Source organism: Hyaena hyaena, unplaced genomic scaffold (genome assembly GCF_003009895.1).
Source record: "Hyaena hyaena isolate Hyena2069 unplaced genomic scaffold, ASM300989v1 scaffold_311, whole genome shotgun sequence".
Taxonomy (NCBI): Eukaryota; Metazoa; Chordata; class Mammalia; order Carnivora; family Hyaenidae; genus Hyaena; species Hyaena hyaena.
The window spans coordinates 546,968-568,596 of record NW_024080944.1 but is presented as its reverse complement, the minus strand read 5'-3'; the positions used below and the strand labels follow the sequence as shown (position 1 = coordinate 568,596).

General features: G+C 46.9%; 1 protein-coding gene across 1 annotated transcript in view; it reads right to left on the bottom strand.

The window, feature by feature from the left end:
• The window catches only part of CLSTN2 (calsyntenin 2), a 634,687-nt gene that overhangs the window by 98,569 nt on the left and 514,489 nt on the right, over positions 1-21,629 (bottom strand). Inside the window, exons 6-8 of the mRNA XM_039248556.1 lie at positions 19,375-19,560; positions 7,502-7,750; positions 1,371-1,492 (exon numbers count right to left, since the gene is read on the bottom strand). Coding sequence (XP_039104487.1) covers positions 1,371-1,492; positions 7,502-7,750; positions 19,375-19,560 — 557 coding nt within the window. The remainder of the gene's footprint in view (positions 1-1,370; positions 1,493-7,501; positions 7,751-19,374; positions 19,561-21,629) is intronic.

Genomic DNA, 21,629 nt, shown 5'->3' with positions numbered 1-21,629 from the left:
TCGTCTCAATATAAATGAGTTCCTTCCAAACCACTTCCCAGAAACACTCTCTGAAACCAGACCAACCTCTCCTTAGTACAGGGAGAGGGTGGGGTGGATGGCTGTGAGAAGGGAAAGGACTCTGGAACATTCATCCCTAGACAAGGTGAGGCAGGTAGCATACATAGGGGGTTTTAGGGGAAGGAAAGAAAAATGAGGTCCCTAGAAGCACTCAGGATATGGGTGGGGTGCTGGACAGTAAGACTGCGGAACAGGGATCATGTCATCCTTTAGCAGGACCCATTCTACAACCCCCTTCCTCCTCTGCTGGCATTCTCTACCTTGACAGTTGAAAACCATTTTTATGATTTTTTTAATGATTATGTTAAATATTATTTTTAATGTTTATTTTTGAGAGAGAGAGAGAGAACGAGCAGGGGAGGGGCAAAGAGAGTGGGAGACACAGAATCTGAAGCAGGTTCCAGGCTCCAAGCTGTAAACACAGAGCCCGACGTGGGGCTTAAACTCATGAAGCACTGAGATCATGACCTGAGCTGAAGTCAGACGCTTAACTGACTGAACCACCCAGGCACTCCCAAAGCCATTTGTAAAACTTCACACGTGCCTTCCCCCCAACCCCCTACCCCAGTTCAGGTCTAAGTGAAGGCCGACTGAGGCCTCCTACCGGACTCTTCCTTAGTGGCATAGCCACCCAGAGAAGTGACTGCCACTCCTGCAATCTCAGCGCTGAACGGCCCTCGGAAACAGACACTTCAAAGCTTTTCCCTCAAACCAGACACTTGCTTTGTCATTGACACGTATGACATAGTAGCCCTTGTGATCACAAGTCAGGAGGCTCTGGAGTGAGTCCTAGGTTTTGCACTTCAGAAAGGAACATGCACTGCTTACAGTGTGCTGTGTCACTGTTGACTTCAAGGTCCTCGGGTCCCTTGTTCTCAACCTGTGTCACCAAAAGCAAGGCTGCACTGTCACTCAAAGGAGATAACAGAGCATCAAAGGGGAGACATGGGCACTTGTAATATAAAGATGTGTTACCAGAGATCACACACTGGGCCTGAGGATCAAGAGAACCAGCTTCCCTGCATCTCAGTGTGGAGCAAATGGACAAGATACACGTCGACAGATCTGCTGACAGATGCCCGGTCCCACCTGGCAAGCATGGCCTTCCCACCCCCAGGTGGTCTCTAAGGCAGCAGTTCCTATCTTGACTTTAAGATGCTGTGTGTCTCCCTGAGCTAATTTTTCCCAAACCTAGCAAGTGAGCAGAACTTTGAGGTGCCTCGTCGCTGCTGTCATCACTGGAGCACGCCTACCGCCCCTGCAAAGGGGTGAGCCGGGGTGAGGTGCGAGGTGGGAGGGGAGTGCCCTACCTGGTCCAGCTTCCAGTGGAACTCTGCGGGGCGGAAGGTGTCGGCCTGGTCGAAGTCCTTGCGCAAGAGGAAGACCAGGCGGCAGTTGTGCACATACAGGGCGTAGTGATGCCGGTTCATTTCTGGAAAGCAGAAAGCGGATGTGAGTGGTTGTAGAATCCCTGCACCAGTCTCTGCCAGAGGGGTCTTTCCACGACATCACTTCACACACCTCACAGGGGAAAGGAAGAGGTGTTTTGGTTTCCTCTTATACGATCGGATCAGATCTAATGAATGTTCTAGAACACACAGAGTGGAGCTCACTGAAATGGAAGAGGAAGATGCAACAAAGCCCACAGCAAAACTTAGGCAGAGAAGCCATCTGGGCTTTAAAAAGCAACCTAGGTTATACTCAGATACTGCATCAGACCCAGGATGAAAATTATGTAGGCTAATGAGTTTTGTTGATTTTTTTTGTATAAGTACTTCTGGGGGGGTGGTTAAGGGGCTCTCTGAAAATCACGTCAGCTACACTGGGCTCCTTTGACACAGCTGGTTTCTCCTAGAGTGCTGGGCTTTTACTGCATTCCATCAGGCTTGGCAATGGTGACCAGAGATCATGTCTCCTTCCCTACCTTATGGTGTGCAGGTAAGGGCAGTGGTTTCATTTCTGGTTGCTGGGAGGAAGGGACAGATTGATTTTTCAGCATTAGTCATAGTTCCATGTCTTTCCAAAGCTATGAATAAATACCTCTCTCCCCATACACAGCGGATAGGACATTTTCCTCCACTGATAGAAAAGACTTTGTTTTCTGCTAGGAAATCTCACATTGTGGGTCCCAGCCATGCAGCCACAAGGTAACAGCCACTTGGAGGGGAGGAGCTGTTCTTTGACCAATACTCAGAGAGCTCACATCATATACTAGCTGTTAGCATACACAGAAATCTACTACGAGGTACATGCTCCATAAACGACACGTGGATGAGCAGGTGACCATGTGTCATAGAAAGAACATGGGCCCTAGAGTCAGATAAACTGTGGGTGGACTTGTATCTCTAGATGGTTCTGGGAGAAATTTTTAGCTTCTCAGAGCCTCAGTTTCCTTACCTGTGTCATGACAGGGATGCTGGATTATCCTAATGCATCATGAGAGTAGGACAGTGAGATTGATTCTTGTACCTCCTGTACAAACCTCAACACCAATTCCACCTCTAGACATGGGCTCTGGGTGGTCGCCTCACTATGGACATTGGTTCAGGACCCAGGCCCAAGTCAGGCAGTGCAGGCCATTCTCCTGGCCACAGGGCTTCTGTCAGGAAAGTGACTCAGTTCAAGTCTGTGATTCAGGAGCTTTTCTGAGTGGTTATAAAAAAGAACTCTTTTAAAAGAATTTTTTTTCTTGGGGTGCCTGGGTGGGTCAGTTGGTTGAGCGTCCGACTTTGGCTCAGGTCATGATCTCATGGTCCAGTCCGTGAGTTCAAGCCCCAAGTCAAGTCTGTACTGACAGCTCAGAGCCTGGAGCTTGCTTTGAGTTCTGTCTCCTTCTCTCTCCCTCTTTTGCTCTCTCTGCCCCTCCCCTGCTCATGCTCTGTCTCCCTCTGTCTCAAAAATAAATAAACATTAAAAATAAATAAATAAAATCTTTTTCTTTTAAGTTTTATTTATTTAATTTTGAGAGAGAAAGAGAGAGACAGAGAGAGACAGACAGAGAGAATCTCAAACAGGCTCCATACTTAGCTCAGAGGCTGACATGAGGCTCTATCTCATGACCCTGAGATCATGACCTGAGCTGAAATCAAGAGTTGGACACTTAACCAGCTGAGCCACCCAGGCACCTACAAAAGAACTCTCTTTTATCAGAAAGCAGATAGAAGACACAGTCTCTCTCTAGAAGTTGTCTACATATCTGGGAGTTATGAAGCTGCTGCAGCCATGTTTACTAACATGAAATCGATACACATATGGGAGCAGATCTGAGAAACTGCAGCAAAAAGGGTCAAGCACTTGATCACACTCTGCCTGAAGCTGTCATAGCTCTGGACATTTTCAGTTACGAGAACTCTTATGTTCCCTTTATTACTTGATTTTTTGATCATGTGATGATATCAGTTTGGTCTGTATTTCCTATTTCTTATAACTGAAAGCATCTTTTAAAAATTTTTTAAAATATATTTATTTTTGAGAGACAGAGTGCAAGCAAGGGAAGGGCAGAGAAAGAGGGAGACACAGAATCTGAAGCAGGTTCCAGGCTCTGAGATGTCGGCACAGAGCCTGACCCAGGGCTCAAACTCACAGACTGCAAGATCATGACCTGAGCTGAAGTCGGAGGCCCAACTGACTGAGCCATGACCTGAGCCAAAGTCAGGGCGTAGCCCACTGAGCCCCCAGGTGCCCTGAAAGCATCTTAATTGACACAATGGGAAGTATGGGCAAAGCAGTTGCCAGTGTTGTAGGTTTGGCCTAGGCCAATGTCTGGGAGTCAACTGACTTCTGTTATCTGTTGTCTACCGTCAGAAAAACAGAGAAAGGACTTTTCCCCGTGAATAGTACTTGGAGTCAGGAAAGGTTGTGGGTGAGGAAGTGTAACAAGAAGAATGAATGGAGGTCTGGAGCGTCTTCTAGGCTAGGAACTTTCTCCCCCCCACCCCCTTGTTAGTCTGGGATCCTGGAGTCACCATCCACACCACAGTCACTGGTTTCTTCAGCGGGCTAGGGACACGGCACATTCAGAAATCTGCTTCATTTCTTTTCGTGACCTGTGGTGTTCTTTGTTGCAGCTAAATGTCTAACACAAAGAAGCCAATTAAGTGAAATAATAGGGGCGCCTTGGTGGGTCAGTCAGTTAAGCATCCGACTCTTGGTTTCAGCTCAGGTCATGACCTCACAGTTGTGAGATCAGAGCTCTGTGTCATGCTCTATGCAGACAATGTGGAGCCTGCTTGGGATTCTCTCTCTCAACTCTGCCTCTCAAAATAAATAAATAAACATTAAAAAAAAAAAGAAATAATAAAGCCCTGTGACAGAATTTTAGATTGTTATGTAATTCATATCTTAAAGGAATACTTTATCACAAAGACAAATGATCTGGGGGAGGTCACTTGTGGGGATGAGCACTGGGTGTTATATGTAAATCAACTCGACAATAAACTATTTAAAAAATACATAAAAGAAATAGAGAACATGAGAGTATCACCTGTATTATAAAAATAGACTGAAAACTGTAAGGACATCCTATATATACATAGAAATAAAAATAAGATTTTATCTGGTAATGAAACATACTAAATATAATCAGCAGATATCTCTAAGTATTAGGATTTGGGGGGACTTGTGCATTCTTCTTTAGACTTTTCTGTGTTTTTCAGGTTTTCTGATATAAACATGTCTTGAAAAAATGTTTCTGGTATATAAAAGCCTAATAAAGCTTTAATTTATTCCTGACATTTTTTTTTTAGGACAAGAAGGTATTTATCGTTTTTTTTTATTTTTTAAGTCAAAGAACTTCGAGAAAACCTGCCCTATCTTCTCTGTGCCGGTGTCAAGCCGCTTGTAAAGTGTTGCCAAGACCAAAGTACAGGAGCACCAGTTCTCGCGGATTTCAGGGTGCTGATGTGGCATGGGTGGTCTGACCAAAGTGAAGTGTCCTCCTTTAAGGCGGTGTGTTCAGCCGTGGCCATACAATAGAAACCCCTAGAAAGTCTGACTTACTGCGCCGGGTGGGGCCCTGGCATCTCTGCACTTTTACAAGCATCCGGGTTCCTCTCCTGCGTAGCGGGGTTGAGAACCCCTGGACCTGGAGCGTGGGCATGGAACTCAGGCCCGGAGGACCCGTCAGATCCCGGTTCTCGGGTAACCGACGCTGCTACCCTGGGCCAATTGCTCAGCCTTTCATATTTCAGTTTCTTCCTCTGGACGCAAGAACATTGATGTCTGTCTGATTTGCCTCCCAGGGGTATTTGATACGTTTCAGAAAGGGCGATATGCGGGGTGGCCGCTCCCCCCAGCCGGTGCCCTTTGCGCTGGTACGCACAGTCCTGAGCTGCTGTCTCACTGATGCGGGCTCCTGCGTTGTGATGGGAGCGCACTGCCAGGCCTTGCATGGACCAGGCTGCAGGGTGATTCCTGGGCTTGCGCGCTGAGCTCTGAACCCGGTGCCAAAGCTCAGCGTGACCTCACACATGTCTGCAGAGTCCTGCCGGCATAAAAGTACCAGGAAAACTGATCCTTGGCACAGTCAATTCGACAGAGACTTACTTTAGGACTGTGAAAAGCCAGGCAACTCTCCCTGTCTCAGTGTCTGCATCTGGAAAACACACTAACATGTATTGTAAGGAGTGACTGAAACAAAATGTGGGGTCCTGGTGGAGTGCCTGGGTGGCTCAGTTGATTAACATCCAGCTTCGTTTCAGGTCATGATCCGGCGGTCCCGGAGTTCGAGCCCGGCGCCGGTTTCTGGCTGACGGCTTGGAGCCTGGAGCCTGCTTCAGATTCTGTGTCTCCCTGTCTCTCTGCCCCTCCCCCACTCACACTCTGTCTCTCTCAAAAATAAAGAAACATTAAAAAAATTTTTTTTAAAAAGGAAACATGGGGTCCTGGTCGTAGCATAATGTGGAATAAAACCAAAAGTAATATAATGACAGTGACAACATCAAGTAAATAAACTGAGTGCTGATTTTATATCTGGTGCTGCCGACTGATTTCACACATTATTTCATGTTTATGTTCCCCATTTTTCATATTGGGAAACTGAAGCTCAGGGAGATTAGCAACTCCTCAAAGGTCACACCGTAAGTATCGGAAAGGCTGAGAAATGAACTTTGGCTGTGTGGCCGCAGAGGCTGAGCTGTGAGCCGTTCTATCCTGCCTTCTCACTGCAGTATGTGCTGTGGTTCTTATTCATTTTTGGGTATTTTAACAAAAGCAGAGCTTGAAATAGGAACTTGTGGAATTATAATTTAAGATAGAGTGGTAGGGGCGTCTGGGTGACTCAGTCAGTTAAGTGCCCAACTTCGGCTCAGGTCATGATCTCACAGTTCATGGGTTCGAGCCCCACGTCAGGCTTCTGTGCTGACGCCTCAGAGAGCCTGGAGCCTGCTTCCAATTCTGTGTTTCCCTCTCTCTCTGCCCCTCCCCTACTCATGTTCTGTATTTCTCTGTCTCTCAAAAATAAATAGGAACATTTAAACAAGTTAAAAAAACGATAGAGTTGTAAAATTTGCATAAGATACTCAAATAAGTGTGTGCATATGCGTGTGTGTCTGTGGGGTGCGGTGAGAAGTGCACAGGACTGGAGTTAGATGAATCTGAGCTTACATTCCAGTTCTGATACTTACTGTCTATATACTTGGGAAAGTTAGCCTCTCAGGAATGTTTTCTTATCCTCAAGATGGGAAACACAATAATGTTTTCATAAAGTTCGTCGCAGAGATGTGAGAAACTGTCTAGAACAGTAATATCTAACCCAGATTGCATTTCTTATGTGCCAGGTACTATTCTAAAGCACTGTATGTACATAAAGTCATTTAATCCTGATAAAAACCCAATGGGTAGATAGCACTATAGTGCCCATTTTATAGAGAGGGAAAGTGAGGCACAGAGAGGTTAAAAAACTTGCTGAAGGTCATATGGCCAATAAGTGGTGGAATCCTTTTAACCGCTAAGCTGTGAACTGCTCCTGTGCAGGCTTAGCATGGGGAAAATGTCTGACCAAACTTAGCTACCGTTATTACATTCAGCAGTGATTTTGAAAATGAGCATGACCCTTTCATTGAAAAGAAACTGTTGGAAATCTTACTATATATAACACAGTGAAGGTGGAGCTGCTTTGCTTGAAGTAAGGATGCAGTGTGTGCCCCACCCGCCTCCCCACACATCATGTGTAGCAGCTCTAAGTTAGTTCTGGGGAGGCTGGGGGTCTGAAGAACTCAGTTTGAAAAGTGCTGGTCTCAGCTTTTGCCTTGTGTCTGTGCCTCTACTCTTCCCCATTTCCTGGTCCTGCTCTACCCCAAGCCCAGAAAATCAGCAGCCAAGAATATTTTCCCAGGCCCCCATCATGCTCTGGCTTTCCTCCCACATGCTCTGAGGCTGCGTCCATACCTAACCAGCTGGGATATAAGGGACAGCCCGCAGGAGGCCTGGGCTCCAGACTCACCAGTCTTATCTGAGTTACAGAGGATGGTTTCCTTCTCAGCTCTCACACCAGGGCTGGGGCCGTGTTTCATCCACATGGTGATGGTGAACTGGTCTGTCAGGTTCTTGGGCACAATCCCATCAGGGATCTTGGCGCCTTGCCTGCCATCAAACTTGAAGATCATCTCACTGCTGTCCACCAGCAGCCCTGCTGTCCAGTTGGTGGCGGCGCTGGGAGATGGCAAGAGGTCGATGATGCCAGAGGAGGCTCCTGCAGTGCATGAGGGACAGAAAGAACAAAGGCTTATTCCTCATGGGGTGGGTGTCCTCACCTTCTAGTTTCTGCTCCTAGTGTAATTTACTTAGAGATCTGAGCCAACCTTGAGCTGGGTGACTCAGGAAAAGAAAGGCTAAATGCCACCCCTGTCCCTGAGTTTCTTACGGTCTGCAGAGGTGAGAGAATCAGTAACTTACAGACAAAAATGTTATATGTGACAAGATAAGGTGCAATGAGCTATTATACGAGGAAAAAGGTGCTGGAATTTAGGGAAATGAGAATGGGGGGCTTTTAAAGCCGAGAAGTTCCTAGAGAAGGCCAGAGTTTGATGTGGATCAATGAATTCATCCATCCATTAACCCATGAGCCATTTATTGAGCACCGACTATGTGCCAAGACCCCTGCTAGGCACTGGTGATGTAAAGGTGAAGCAGCACAGCCCCCGACCTGGGGTATCTCAGAACCAACATGTGGACACATAGCTGTGACACAGTGTGATCAGGGCTATGATTGGGGAAAGTTCTAGGTCCTGATGCCATAAGAAGGAGTGTGAGCCACTTTGTACCCACCATACTTCTTTTTTTTTTTTTACAACCATTATGTTTAGGCTGAATGGTACAGTGGTTAAGAACACAGGTTCAGAAGTTAGCAAACTTGAATTTGATGCCTTGCAACATGACTTGCTGGTCTTGGGACTGTGAGCACGTCCCTTAGCCTTTCTGCCTGTCCAGCCCCTGCAGTGACATCTCCCTTCTCAGTGGTTGTGAGGACTGAATGGGAGCCTGCATTAGAGCCTGCAGCAGCATGCTAGCCACGTGGTGACCACTCACTCCACGTTCCCTGTGACTTTATCCTTAATATTGTGACTATTTTTATTTCTGCTACCACTGTGATTCCAGGGTAATGCACGACGACGAAGCCTGAAGCAGTGGGAGTGTCCCAGGTAGATTTATGTCTTAGGAAAGTCACACCAACAGCTCTGCGGAGGGTGGAGCTGAGGTGGGCAGGAGTGGCTAGCCTAGCAGAGAAGACTGGATGCCTCAGCTAAGAGGACCCTGGGTGTCCACTGACTTCCCATTGAAACTCAAGAGCTCTCTGCATCTTTATGCTCCACACAGGAGCACGGCTCTTCAGGCAAGGATAAGGATCAGGAGCTTCCTGATACTTTCCGGGAATAAGAGTCAGGGAGTCTAAGGTGTGCCTGGTGCGGGGAGCCAGTGCTCTCCCAGGATGGCTCCAACCTGTCCATTGTAAAAGCTGAAGGGCTTAATGGACAGTGGTTGTGTGCATTATCCAATCTTTGTCAGAGGTCACTGGACATCTGAATTCTGTATATTAGAGTCTCATCTCACCTAGGGATTGGGTTCCAAAGTCAGCTACCACAAACATCTCCAACAGTTAAAATGATCCTTGAGAATCCTTCAGGAAGGTGCCATATTGGAAACCAATATACTTCTTTGGAAAGATTCAAGCAGCCAGTTTTCCCTCTAGCCTTGGAACAGATGATCAGGTCTAGAGTTGAGCACCTATTGGTTTGCAACTGAAAGTTATGCTATCAGAAAAATAGGTATTCTTAGAGCCAGATGCTTTGTTTAGCCATGGGAGAAGCTCAACCTGGGACTCACATCCAGGAACCACAGAGTCTGAGAGAGTGGGAGATTCCTGTCTGCCAATCCATTATCACCCTGTAGCTTATGCTTATCAAGGGAAAGTGTGGGTAGTGTTGACTGCATTATTTACATGTGTATTTCCTAGAGTTTTGGGGTTGGTACCATGCCTGACACAGAGTGCCATTAATAGACACTCCTTTAATGTCTATAACTGCCCTTCTTCCCACCCAGTGCCTCCATGAGATACTTCTGGCCATCTACCCAATGCCCAGGCAAGCCTGCCCATCCTGCTTCATGTCCAAGCCCCACACCTCTCATCAATATTTACTTGTTCTTATCCCATGTCCCTGGAGCCTTGTCTGGTGCCCATTTTATTTATCTGATACACTGATTCACAGTAATATTTCAATGACTAATAAAGCCTTAAGGGCTATCCCCCAAAGGTATCTGAAAGAAATCTATCTAGGTGGTAGCAGGCAGAGATTTGAGGGTGATTTGGGAGTGCGAGATATCAAGGTCTTTTGGAGCCAATTCATTTTTTAGAACCCTTAGAAGAAGGCAACATGGTGACTGCTTCTTTGACCCATAGGTGAGTTGGCTCTGACACCAGAATTTGTTCAGTGTGGAGATAGTCGTAGACTGGGCACACTCAGAGAGTGTGTCAGTTTCTGAAATTTCAGGTGGCCAAAGGGCTGCAGGCTGAGTGCTCAGGGCTCCTTGGCTTCCAGCTCAGGCCAGGGAAGCCAATGCAGTCTAGCAGAGCCAGTGGAAATGTGTGTGTCTGGTGGTTGCCAATGCCAGGTTTGCCACCATACCACTATTATCTTTTTTCCTAAGGACCAGTTTGGGCACTGAGGACCAGACCTGAATTAAGTACTACAATGTTTTTTCTTAATTACTCATCTACCTGGTGAATTCTTATGATTCTAGTCTAGAGGTAAGAAGCTGAGGCCCAGTGAGCCCAGGATCATAGCCAGCTAGTGAGTGAGCCCATCACCAGGGCTTTGCAGCTCCAAAGCCCAGGGTCCCCACTGCACCACCTCAATGAACCTGGAGGGAAATCTTGTAACCTCCTCCACATTTTATAAACAGAAATCAAAGCTCAGAGAAGGGAAATGACTTGACCCAGGTCACAGAACCACACAGCTAGTTAGAGACAAGCCCAGCTAATGTTCATTCTACCACACAGCATGGGCACATAGCACAGTCCCCTGGGATCCCTCCTACACAGGTGTCTGTCCACAGAGAGGCATGTTGAAGACAGCATGTGCCCTAGGAAGGGCATTGATATAGGCTTCCTGATTTTGTGGCAAGGGGAGCGGTGGACCACCTTACCTAACCCACAGATGTTGCTTACCAGACAGCATCAAGCTGTAAGTAACCAGATGGTACAGGCTTCCCCAAACTTAACAGCTTGTATTTCTTTTCTCAGTGCACTTAAACAAACTAAGAGAGATTTACTTTCTCCCAAAGTTCCTGTCTCTCTCCTATCCTCAAGGGATCTCACGGAATGCTGTGGGTAAACAGGATGCATCACTTGCAAAGATGGTGTAGCATCATCTGCACATCACGGTGTATTTAAGAAGCTCTTTGGGAATCCTCTGTGAAGGTCCCTGGGTCCCTTGGCTGCTTAGAGTCCACATTGCCTGGGCACACGTCAGTTGTAGCTTAAGTGCGGGGGACTTGGAATCAGAGTTGAGGTGTAAATCAAGATCCCTGAGCCCTAGAATGGAAAAGCCTCTCTGAGCCAGCAATTAGATAAAGATGGTGTGAATGAGGCAGATTTCAGAACACACCGTGGTGTGAAAGCATAAATGGAGCCTGGGGGCAGTGAACTTCTTAATGGCAGGGTTTGCATTCTGCTCTGGATGACTTTGGTGAGGGCACAGTGTCCTTAGCACCTCAAGGTGGGCCTGTGGCAATGGTGATTGACATGGAGCCTCAGGTTATGCCCCCTTAGGATCTACCACAGGGTAAGGATACGTGGAGGGTCTCAGGGGAGAGGAACCACTGTAATCAAGACACAGGCCTGATTCTGGGGCACCTGGGTGGCTCAGTCAGTTCAGTGTCTGACTCTGGATTTTGGCTCAGGTCATGATCATGTTTCGTGGGTTTGAGCCCCGTGTCAGGCTCTGTCCTGCAGTATATAGCCTACTTGGGATTCTCTCTCTCCCCCTTTCTCCCTGCCCCTCCCCTACTCATGTTCTTTCTTTCAAAATAAACTTTCTTAAAAAAAGACAGAGGCCTCATTCTGTGGAGTGCTCTCCCAATTGCAACATCAACTCCATATTACTTCAAAAAATATTTATATAATGTCTAGATTACACCAGGCACTGTGATGAGAAGCCAGGAATGAATCAAACAGAAGTTGGCCCTACCTTTTGGGGCTCCATAGAAAATCTTTTACCTTTGGTGGGTTAGAACAGGTCAGTGGCAGAGTCTCAGGGGAGGACAGGGAGGCCCTCTTGACAAATGTTGTGCTAGAACTGCGTGCTGGCAGAATGCATTCTGTTCCCAACACGCTTCTCTGACCCATTGATGTCACGTAGCCATGTGACTTGCTCTGACCAACAACACGTGAGGGCAAGTGATGTGTCATATCAAGGCAGAGCTGGGGCACCTGGGTGGCTCAGTCAGTTGAGTGCCTGACTTCGGTTCAGGTCATGATCTCACGGTTCATGGGTTCGAGCCCCGTGTCAGGCTCTGTGCTGAGGAATAGCTCAAAGCCTGGAGCTTCTTTCAGATTCTGTGTCTCCTTCTCTCTCTGACCCTCCCCTGCTCACGCTGTCTCTATCTCTATCTCAAAAATAAATAAAATATTTAAAACAAAAAGGCAGAGCTTTAAGAGCCAGTTTATGGTTCTCCATGTCTTTTCCATGTGCCATGAATCAACAGTGCTCTAGATAAAGGCTGTTTGTTAGCCTAGATCCCAGTGGCAGGCCACATGGAAGAGAGTCACAGTCAACCCAAGAAGGACATGTGGTAGGAATGATAAATAAACCTGTTATAAAACAATAATATGCCACTAATAAACAATAAAAGAACAATAACCAATATGATTTCAGGGTCATTTGTGGCTGCTGCATAACCTGCCATCCTGATAATCCACGTAAGTGACTGACATCAGAGCCTATGATCCTCATTTCTTCTTCTCCATGCCTTTGGCACAGACAGGGAGGGTTTTCTGATGTCCTTTCAGGAGCTCACACGCTGTTGACCCTACAATCAGAGCATCGTTCCACCTTTGGAATCCTAGATAATAAGGGTTCCTGCAAGGCCTTGCCATTGGGAATTTGGGTTTCTAGGTGAAGCAAACTGCGCCCTCGAAGAGGGGTGGTCAGCCGGGCTCCTGGAGCAGGGCCATGGATACTCAGTTGCTGACCAGCACGGGCCAGGCCACTACAGATAAAAACCTTACACCCAACATGGTAGGCCTGCTGTTAGACAGCTGTTTAAATGATGCCAAAGAAATCAGCATATCTGTGGAGAAACTCCCTGCTTATTGTCATCTAAGAGTCAGCGTGTGTGGCCCTTTGCTGATGTACGATTAACGAGTTAATCTGAATCCCAATAGGTGTGCACCAAGTCTCATTCAAGCAACAGGCCCACTTCTGCTTTCTGAGAATGGAAGTACTGGGTACTTCCTGGGTTCTGACACTCACCCCCTAAAAGCTCCAGTCTTTTAAAGGCATCTTGGAGAAACCAACAATAGCTTCTTGTAGTTGGGCTATTCCTGGGGTGCAAAGGCCTCTGACCATGATTCTGAATGAGGACAAATTCTGTTAAGCTTCATGGTATAGTAGAAAACCATGATATTAACTTAAAAAAAAAAAATAACTAGAACAAACTATCCTAAAATTTGTATGGAACCACAAAAGACCCTGAAGAGCCAAAGTAATATTGAAGAAGAAAACCAAAGCAGGAGGCATGACCATCCCAGACTTTAGCCTCTAATACAAAGCTGTCATCATCAAGACAGTATGGGATTGGCACAAAAACAGACACATAGACCAATGGAATAGAATTGAGAACTCAGAAGTGGACCCAAAAGTATACAGCCAACTAATCTTTGACAATGCAGGAAAGAGTATCCAATGGAAAAAGACAGCCTCTTTAACAGATGGTGCTGGGAGAACTGGACAGCAACATGCAGAAGAATGAAACTAGATCATTTTCTCACACTATACACAAAAATAAACTCAAAATGGATAAAGGACCTGAATGTGAGACAGGAAACCATCAAAACCCTAGAGGAGAAAGTGGGAAACAACCTCTTTAACTTCAACCGCAGCAATTTCTTACTTGACACATCCCCAAAGGCAAGCGAATCAAGAACAAAAATAAACTATTGGGACCTCATCAAGATTAAAACCTTTTGCACGGCAAAGGAAACAATCCATAAAACTAATAGGCAATCAACAGAATGGGAAAAGATAGTTGCAAATGACATATCAGATAAAGGGCTAGTATCCAAGATCTATAAGGAACTCACCAAACTCCACACCGGAAAAACAAATAATCCAGTGAAGAAATGGGCAGAAGGCATGAACAGACACTTCTCCAAATAGGACATCCAGATGGCCAACAGACACATGAAACGATGCTCAGCATCCCTCCTCATCAGGGAAATACAAATCAAAACCACACTGAGATACCACCTCACACCAGTCAGAGTGGCTAAAATGAGCAAATCAGAGGACTCGAGATGCTGATGAGGATGTGGAGAAATGGCCACCTTCCTACACTGTTGGTGGGAATGTAAACTGGTACAGCCCCTCTGGAAAACAGTGTGGAGGTTCCTCAAAAAATTACCACTAGAACTCCCCTATGACCCAGCAATAGTACTGCTAGGAATTTACCCAAGGGATATAGGAGTGCTGATGCAGAGGGGCACATGGACCCCAATGTTCATAGCAGCACTCTCAACAATAGCCAAAACATGGAAAGAGGCTAAGTGTCCATCAACTGACACATGGATCAAGAAGATGTGGTTTGTCTATACAATGGAATACTACATGGCAATGAGAAAGAATGAAATCTGGCCATGTGTAGCAACATGGATAGAACTTGAGGGTGTTATGCTGAGCGAAATAAGTCAGGCCGAGAAAGACAGATGCCATCTGTTTGCACATATAGGAGGATTAAGAGGAGCTTAACAGAGGACTGTGGGGGAGAAGAAGGGGGAAAATAGTGGGGGAGAGGGAGGGAGGCAAACCATAAGAGACTCTTGAATGCTGAGAACAAACTGAGGACTGATGAGGGTGGGGGGGAGGGGGAGGGAGGTGATGGGCATGGAGGAGGGCTCTTGTGGGGATGAGCACTGGGTGTTATATAGAAATCAACTTGACAGGGGCGCCTGGGTGGCTTAGTCGGTTAAGCGTCCGACTTTCGCTTGGGTCATGATCTCGCGGTTCGTGGGTTCGAGCCCCGCGTCGGGCTCTGTGCTGACTGACAGCTCGGAGCCTGGAGCCTGTTTCAGAGTCTGTGTCTCCCTCTCTCTCTGACCCTCCCCTGCTCACGTTGTCTCTCTCTCTCCTAGAAATAAATAAAAAAAGAAAATAAAAGAAAAGAAATCAACTTGACAATAAACTATTAAAAAAAGAAAAGAAAAATGTTTTTAATGTTTATTTATATTTGAAGAAGAGAGACAGAGTGTGCGTGGGGAAGGGGCAGAGAAAGAGGGACACACAGAATCCGAAGTGTGCTCCAGGCTCTGAGTTGTTAGCACAGAGCCCAATGCAGGACTTGAACTCACAAGCCATGAGATAATGACCTGAGCTGAAGTTGGACACTTAACCAACTAAGCCACCCAGGCACCTCTTAACCTTTTTTTTTTTTTTAAACATGTCTTCCCCAGACTGAATTTTTAAGTGGTCTTGTTAACTTCTATTTAACCTCAAGAGTTACAGCATTTGGACCCTCAAAAATTATTTGTTAAACTAGTACAGGAAGGAAGGAAGGAAGGAAGGAAGGAAGGAAGGAAGGAAGGAAGGCAGGCAGGCAGGCAGGCAGGCAGGCAGGCAGGCAGACAGGCAGGCAGGAACCAGCTATGAAAATCTCCTGGGCTCTCAAATGAATAAGTCTTGACAACAACTTAATGTCTGGTGATCTGAAGTGCTCTGACAGATCATCACTTGATTTAATAGCATGCTCTCATTCTGTGGCCTTTACTTCAACGGAGCCTGTCCTCAAATTTCTTGACTCCACAGACAAAAGAGCTGACCCAGGTGGCACACGTGGAGGTGTAGGCCAACTGCCAGGAGCCGTGTGGTCCTGAGGAAGTATAGCCCTTGGCCTCCAGGTTAGGAAAGGCATGTGTATCACAGACTGCTTTTCTATTTCCTGTAATACATATTGACTTAGGGGCATCGCAGTGGGCCTTTCCTGGGGCTGATGTTAATGTCACATTTAATGTGGCCAGAGGTCTTCCTAAGGACTTCATGGGGCATCTCATACTCAAGACAGTTCTGTGACACTTCACTTCTGCAAAGTCTGGTTTTGAGATGATGGAGCCCAAGAACTTCATCTTGATCTCTGAATTCAGAGGAAGTGATAAGCAGTTTGTCCAACTTCTTCAAGAAGCCTGGCTTTATGTAAAGCATGGCTAGTGGGGGATCATCTTAGCCTATGTTTCACAAGCTGAAGGGGACACCCTTGCTTTTATTGCAAGGCAGAAGGAAGTGTCTCAGTGCCCACCCACAAAGGCTATTTCAAATGTTGCTGTACTTGTCAGGTACTTAGTGACAATAGGCTTTGAGTTAGCTATTGTCAGCTTTCCCCTTGACCGAGATTCTATCCTGGCTCACAAGTGAAGGAGGCAGGTGGGAAATGACCAGACACGCAAGATGGCCTTCCATGGAGATACCCCTGCCAGAACTCAAAGGCACACAGGAAGCACCCCTAGGACACCTCCCTAGTGTACAGCTGCCAGAAGGATATTGAATGAAGGGAAAGGTTTGGAACAGCAAAGAGGGGGAGAGATTCTAGTGGGAAGAAAACATGAGCAAAGATTTAGGGATGAAAACCAGGTATGCACGGGGTCAGAGGAGGTGTCCTGGCCAAGAAGAGGTGCAACATGAGGAAGAAACCGGCTCTGGCTATGGATCGGCATGGTCAAGGCGGGTCCCCGGGAGTGTCCAGACTCAGGCTAGCCTTGGACACCCACATCTGGATGTTTCACAGGCACCTGACCTCTTAGTCCCCCTAAATCTACTCTTGCATGGATTTCTGGTTCTGGTTGGTGACACCCTTGTCCACTTTGAGGCTTATGCTAGAATCCTCTTAATTTCTTCTATCTCATTCCTGACAGCTGATCAATCATTGATTAACTTGCTGATTTTGCCTCTGAAAGCTGTCTTAAGTGCATCCCTACTGCCACTCCCCTGGTTCAGAACTCATTATCTCTTGCTTAGACCATGGCAATGACATCCTAATTGGTCTCTCAGTTTCCATGCATAGCCAATAAAGATTTGGAAGGTGAAAAATGCATGACTGCTGAGGCCGAAAGTATCATGGCCATTCCCTAGTTGGGAGAGTATGCAAGCAACTTGTCTACCATCCACTGAAAACACACGGAAGTTTGCCCCCAGAACCTACGCTGCCCAGAGGAGCAAGAATGATAAACCAGACTCGGTTCTGGATGTGATCCATCATGCATTTCCCTTGCAGTTGGGAAAGGGCATGGGGTCTGATGAGTGCCTTCTCCTAAGCTGACTCTAGCAGCAGATGTTCATCTGAGTTTCACTCATTTTCTTCTGCCTTTTTTTCTTGAGCTCTCCCTCCATGAAATTCAAGATTCAGACTCCTAACACCAAGGCAGGAGTGGCCCTGCCCATCCTGTTACTCGGACAGAGTCCCTACAAGGTGGTGGGCGGCACTACTAGGAAGGTCACCAGAAGGACACGCAGACTTCCCCCCGATAAAAGGTTGTTCTTGGAACCAGGTAAGCTCGCATCTTGGGAGAAACCTGCTTTCTTCATTGAATGAACATGCCTCCTGCAAGGTGAGGCTGGCAGCCCAGAAGGAATAAGCTGTGTTAACAACCAGATGCAATTTTGCTCTAAACTTTCTTCCCTGAGAAAATCCTTCTTGCTCTCCCCAGCAACATTCAAAATCAAATCACAAGTGCGTGCCCTTGGGCCCATCTGATCTTTAACAACCTGATTCCATCATCTCCTTCTAACCTGGAGGAGTTTAGGAAATGACTGTAACCCACAGTGGCATGGGGTCGAGTTGACTTATAATCCAGGTGCATGGGGAGCGAAATGGCATATTCATTCAGAGTAAGATGTCTGAGATGGCTTCTCTGCACGCAGAGAGAAGGAGAGGGCTGGAGGCGGTTTGCTGAGTACTGTGGGCCCTTTCCATCCATTTTTGCAGAAGCTGTCTGGAATACTGAAGTTGTGGTGTTCTCCCCAGCCCACTGCATCATTCTGGAGAAGCCTCATTCCCACAGGCCTTCCTGACAGCCTGGTGACATGATAAATGGGATATGGCCCAGAGAGGGTCCATTTCACATTCACTTCTAAAATTTGCACCTGGTCCTTTGGGCAAGAGCAGGGTGGGTGAAGGCGTGTGTGTGTGTGTGTGTGTGTGTGTGTGTGTGTGTATGTGTGCGCGCGTGTGTGTGTGTGTGCACAGCAATGTTGAGGGAGGAAAACTGCCCCAACGACAGTAGTGGAGGGGTCATCAGGAGCGGATAGCAGGCTGCACTGTGTCCAGGAGGCTCCTTTGCCTTTTGTAGAGATATACTTACCCCCAAATACAGGTCTAGTCTAAGAATAAGTTCCTTTCTAAGCTCCCTGCAGCACAGCTGAAGAATCAAATGTAAGTTGCTGAATATTCTTGGTGGGAGTAAAAAAGAAACGAAATATATGTCACCCACCTCACCCCAAGGCCCATCAACACATCCACAGGCTAGTTTACCAAGCACATGGGGCCATTATCACTGTACTGAGCACTCCACAGGCTGACTGGTAGGATTTACATTCTGGTTCCCAAGGCCTGGCCTGCCTCCACAGATACTGAGTGAAACAGCCTTTATTCAGGTAGAGCTACCTCCTAATTCTGCCTGGGTCACCTTTTAACTGGGATCTTGAGCAAGCCATTTTTCCTCTCTGGATCTCAAGTTTTCCATCTTTAGAACGGGATGAATAACAGTCTCCTCACACTGAGGATGAGAGTATTAAATCAAGGGATGCATTTGAAGAGCCTAGCAGGTGCACACAGTGCTGCTTGGTATAGCAGTTTCCTTGTGTAGCACCTCCATCAGCCTTCCTTCTTTGCTCCCAGTGGCTCCTTTCCTGTGACATCGCCCCACAGAGGCAGTGGGTCCTCTCCCTCACACTGGGACAACTTCACTTGGGTCACCTCTGCCTCCACCCTAGCTCTTCTTCTCTGGTGTGGGCAGCCCAGGCTGGCTTTATTGGCATACCACCTAAGCTGTCATATGTGTCCCATGCTTGGCATGGGCCCCTGGCTTGGTTTAAAGCTTTTCTGTTGCAGCCTTAAAATTCTTATTAGTTTGTGAACAAAGTCCCACATTTTCACTTGGACTGGGATCTGCAAATTATGTAGCTGGTCCATTGTGGAGGAAATGGACTTCTCTCCAATTGATAAGACACGACCCTTTGCATTGGTCCCTGATCAGGTGCCTCTTTCAAACCAACACAGCGGAAGGGAGCCCATGCTTCTTCAGGCTCCACAGTAGGTTCTCTTAAGTGCATTGTGTCTTTAATATCTCTTTCCCTGATGAAGAGAGGAGGCTTTGTCACTTGCCTTGCTCACAGCCACATAGTTGGTAAATGGTGGGATCCGGTCAGGTGTGCCTGGTGCCAGACCTATGCCATCTGACCTTTTAATCATAATAAGTAAACTTAATAATCATCCAGGAGGTACATATGCCAATGCGGTTGGCAGGGGCTAATTCTTTCATAATATAAGCTATGATTTGTATATATCATTTCAAAGCAATTAAATTAAAAAAAATCCTCACAGGGAAAAACCCACCACATAATTTCTGAAGGGATCTCTCAGAGTAGGTCTCCCGGTCGCAGCCCTTGCCGATGTAATTGGTCTGTAGCTCCGTGGTGATCTGGATGGAGGACACGGCCCCATCGCACGTCTCCAGGTGGATGCTGGGGAAAAGCGGCACACTCCCCGAGCCAGGCTGATACTCAATCCTCTTGGTCCAGTCTGAATAAACAAGGAACAGATTAAAGTCAATCGGGTATGGCCAGTTCTGCCGGAACATTTGTTTTTGAAAATGTGAATTTGTTCCAACGCAGTTGACATATCAGGTGATGATTTGAGGATACTGGGAATTTCATATTTGCTTACGCAAACTTTTCTACCTGAGAAACACTAGGCAAATGCAGAAAGTGGCAGCCAGCCGAGCCAGGCAGGGCAGGAATGTGCAAAACACGCATGTGGACACACTTCAAACACCTCTTAGTGCCGCAGTCCACTGTGTGTTATGAGTCACAGTCACCTGCACCGGCAGTTACAACTTTCCATTCCATCCAGACAGCCTTGTGTTGGCCCCTTCACAGTATAGCCCTAGCTGCCGCCCTTCCCGTCCTCTCTACAAACACCAGGTGTCTTCAAGAGAAAGTGCCATATTTTTTGTAGTACTTGCATATTTCTGAACCCTTTAACATGTGTAAAACTGTGCTAATATTTTTTTTCTTCCTGTCCTTTTTATGTGTCACTGATGACAGTTTTGAGTGTTATGTCTCTCACTCCATGTTCCCTATTTTGTCTGGTGGGGTGATATTTAGGAATGCGTATGTCTTTGTCACAAAACAAGAGAGCACAGTAGTTCAGGATTACTTGGGGTCATGAGGTGAGGAGCAAGGATTCTTTCCCAAGCATTCAGGACCATGGCTCACTTAGGGAGGGCTGATGGTCTTATGACTTTGTTTTAGTGGAAAGGTAATTTGGAGATGATAAAGTTTTGGAGAGGGACAAAACCACAATCAAAATGGCGCCACAGAAAATAGAGCAGTCAATGAAAATAAACACCAAGAGAGAGAGTGTACACATGAATTGACCGGAACAACAATAGCAGCAATTGAAAGTCAGAGCAGATTCCAGGCAAAGCTCACAGTGACTGATAACAGTGGTTGCTGACAACGGTGAGTGTACCGCGCTCTGTGAGGATGCATGTCTGAGAGGTTTGTGCAACCCTAAGCCAGACTTGAGGGTAGAATCAAGGAATGTGACCTGTGGATACTATTGGTTTATGAATTCCAAATGTTTGTCACATAAAACTTTGCTAGAAGGTATCCTTTTCCTGAAGCAGAAATAAAAAGCTATGAAATTGCCTGCTCTCACCTGTGAGAAACTGAGAAAGCCGGGCATTAATGGGTCAGTATTCTTCACAAGCGCCCAGTGGGCCACTGGCTGCCATCTTGAGGAATTCCGGGGGGCGGAGGGCAGATCCCCTTGTTCACTGAGCAACCATTTGTTCAGGGTTGCCACATCTTAGGCTCTGTTTGGAGCATCAAGGATGCAGCAGTGAAGGAGTCAGGAAAGGTCCCTGCCTTGTGGAGCTGGGGTGGGGGGAGGCCCGTGCTGTCCTATCTGAGAGGGTGAGTGTATAAAAGGAAAAGCTGTGACAGGGAGAGCCTCTTTAGTTGGAGAGAGTCCTGTCTGAGCCAAGGTCTGAATGTCAAGGATGAATGTATGTGGGAAGACTCAGAGAAGCAGCTTTGAAGCAGATGCCCCAGTGATCTCAGCTTGACTCTGCCTGGTCAGAAAGTTCTGGGACAGGTTAATGAAAGTCTCCAAGCCTCAGGCACCTCATCAATAAAATAGAGCACAGTCACTGCATGGACCTAAAGTGCGGACTTGGAGTGAGGACTGAGGTCCTCAGGTGTGCGTGGCATGCAGGTAAGGAAGGAGGTGTTCAGTCCAAAGGGACCAGTGTCCCCTGCATTTCATTCCAGATAACCATGGAATCTGGGTTTAGGTCTGAAGCCACTCTTTCAGGGATTTTCTGAGTGTGCCATGAGTAGAGACTGCACACACGGTTGTGAGGTTGGTCTCCAGGAACTTACCGTGGGAGGATATTTGGATGGAAGTGACTACACGTGAAAGAGAATGTACCTAATTGCAGGCTTCTCCTCATAGCCCCCAGGAGCTGTGTCTGGACTAGCCCATCACCTTCTGTAGGATGAGATCATGGAGTTGTTCTGAGCCGCGCTCCAGAGGCCCCAAGTTCAATTAAGATGAGCCACTGAGGACAGGAGGACATGTCCTGT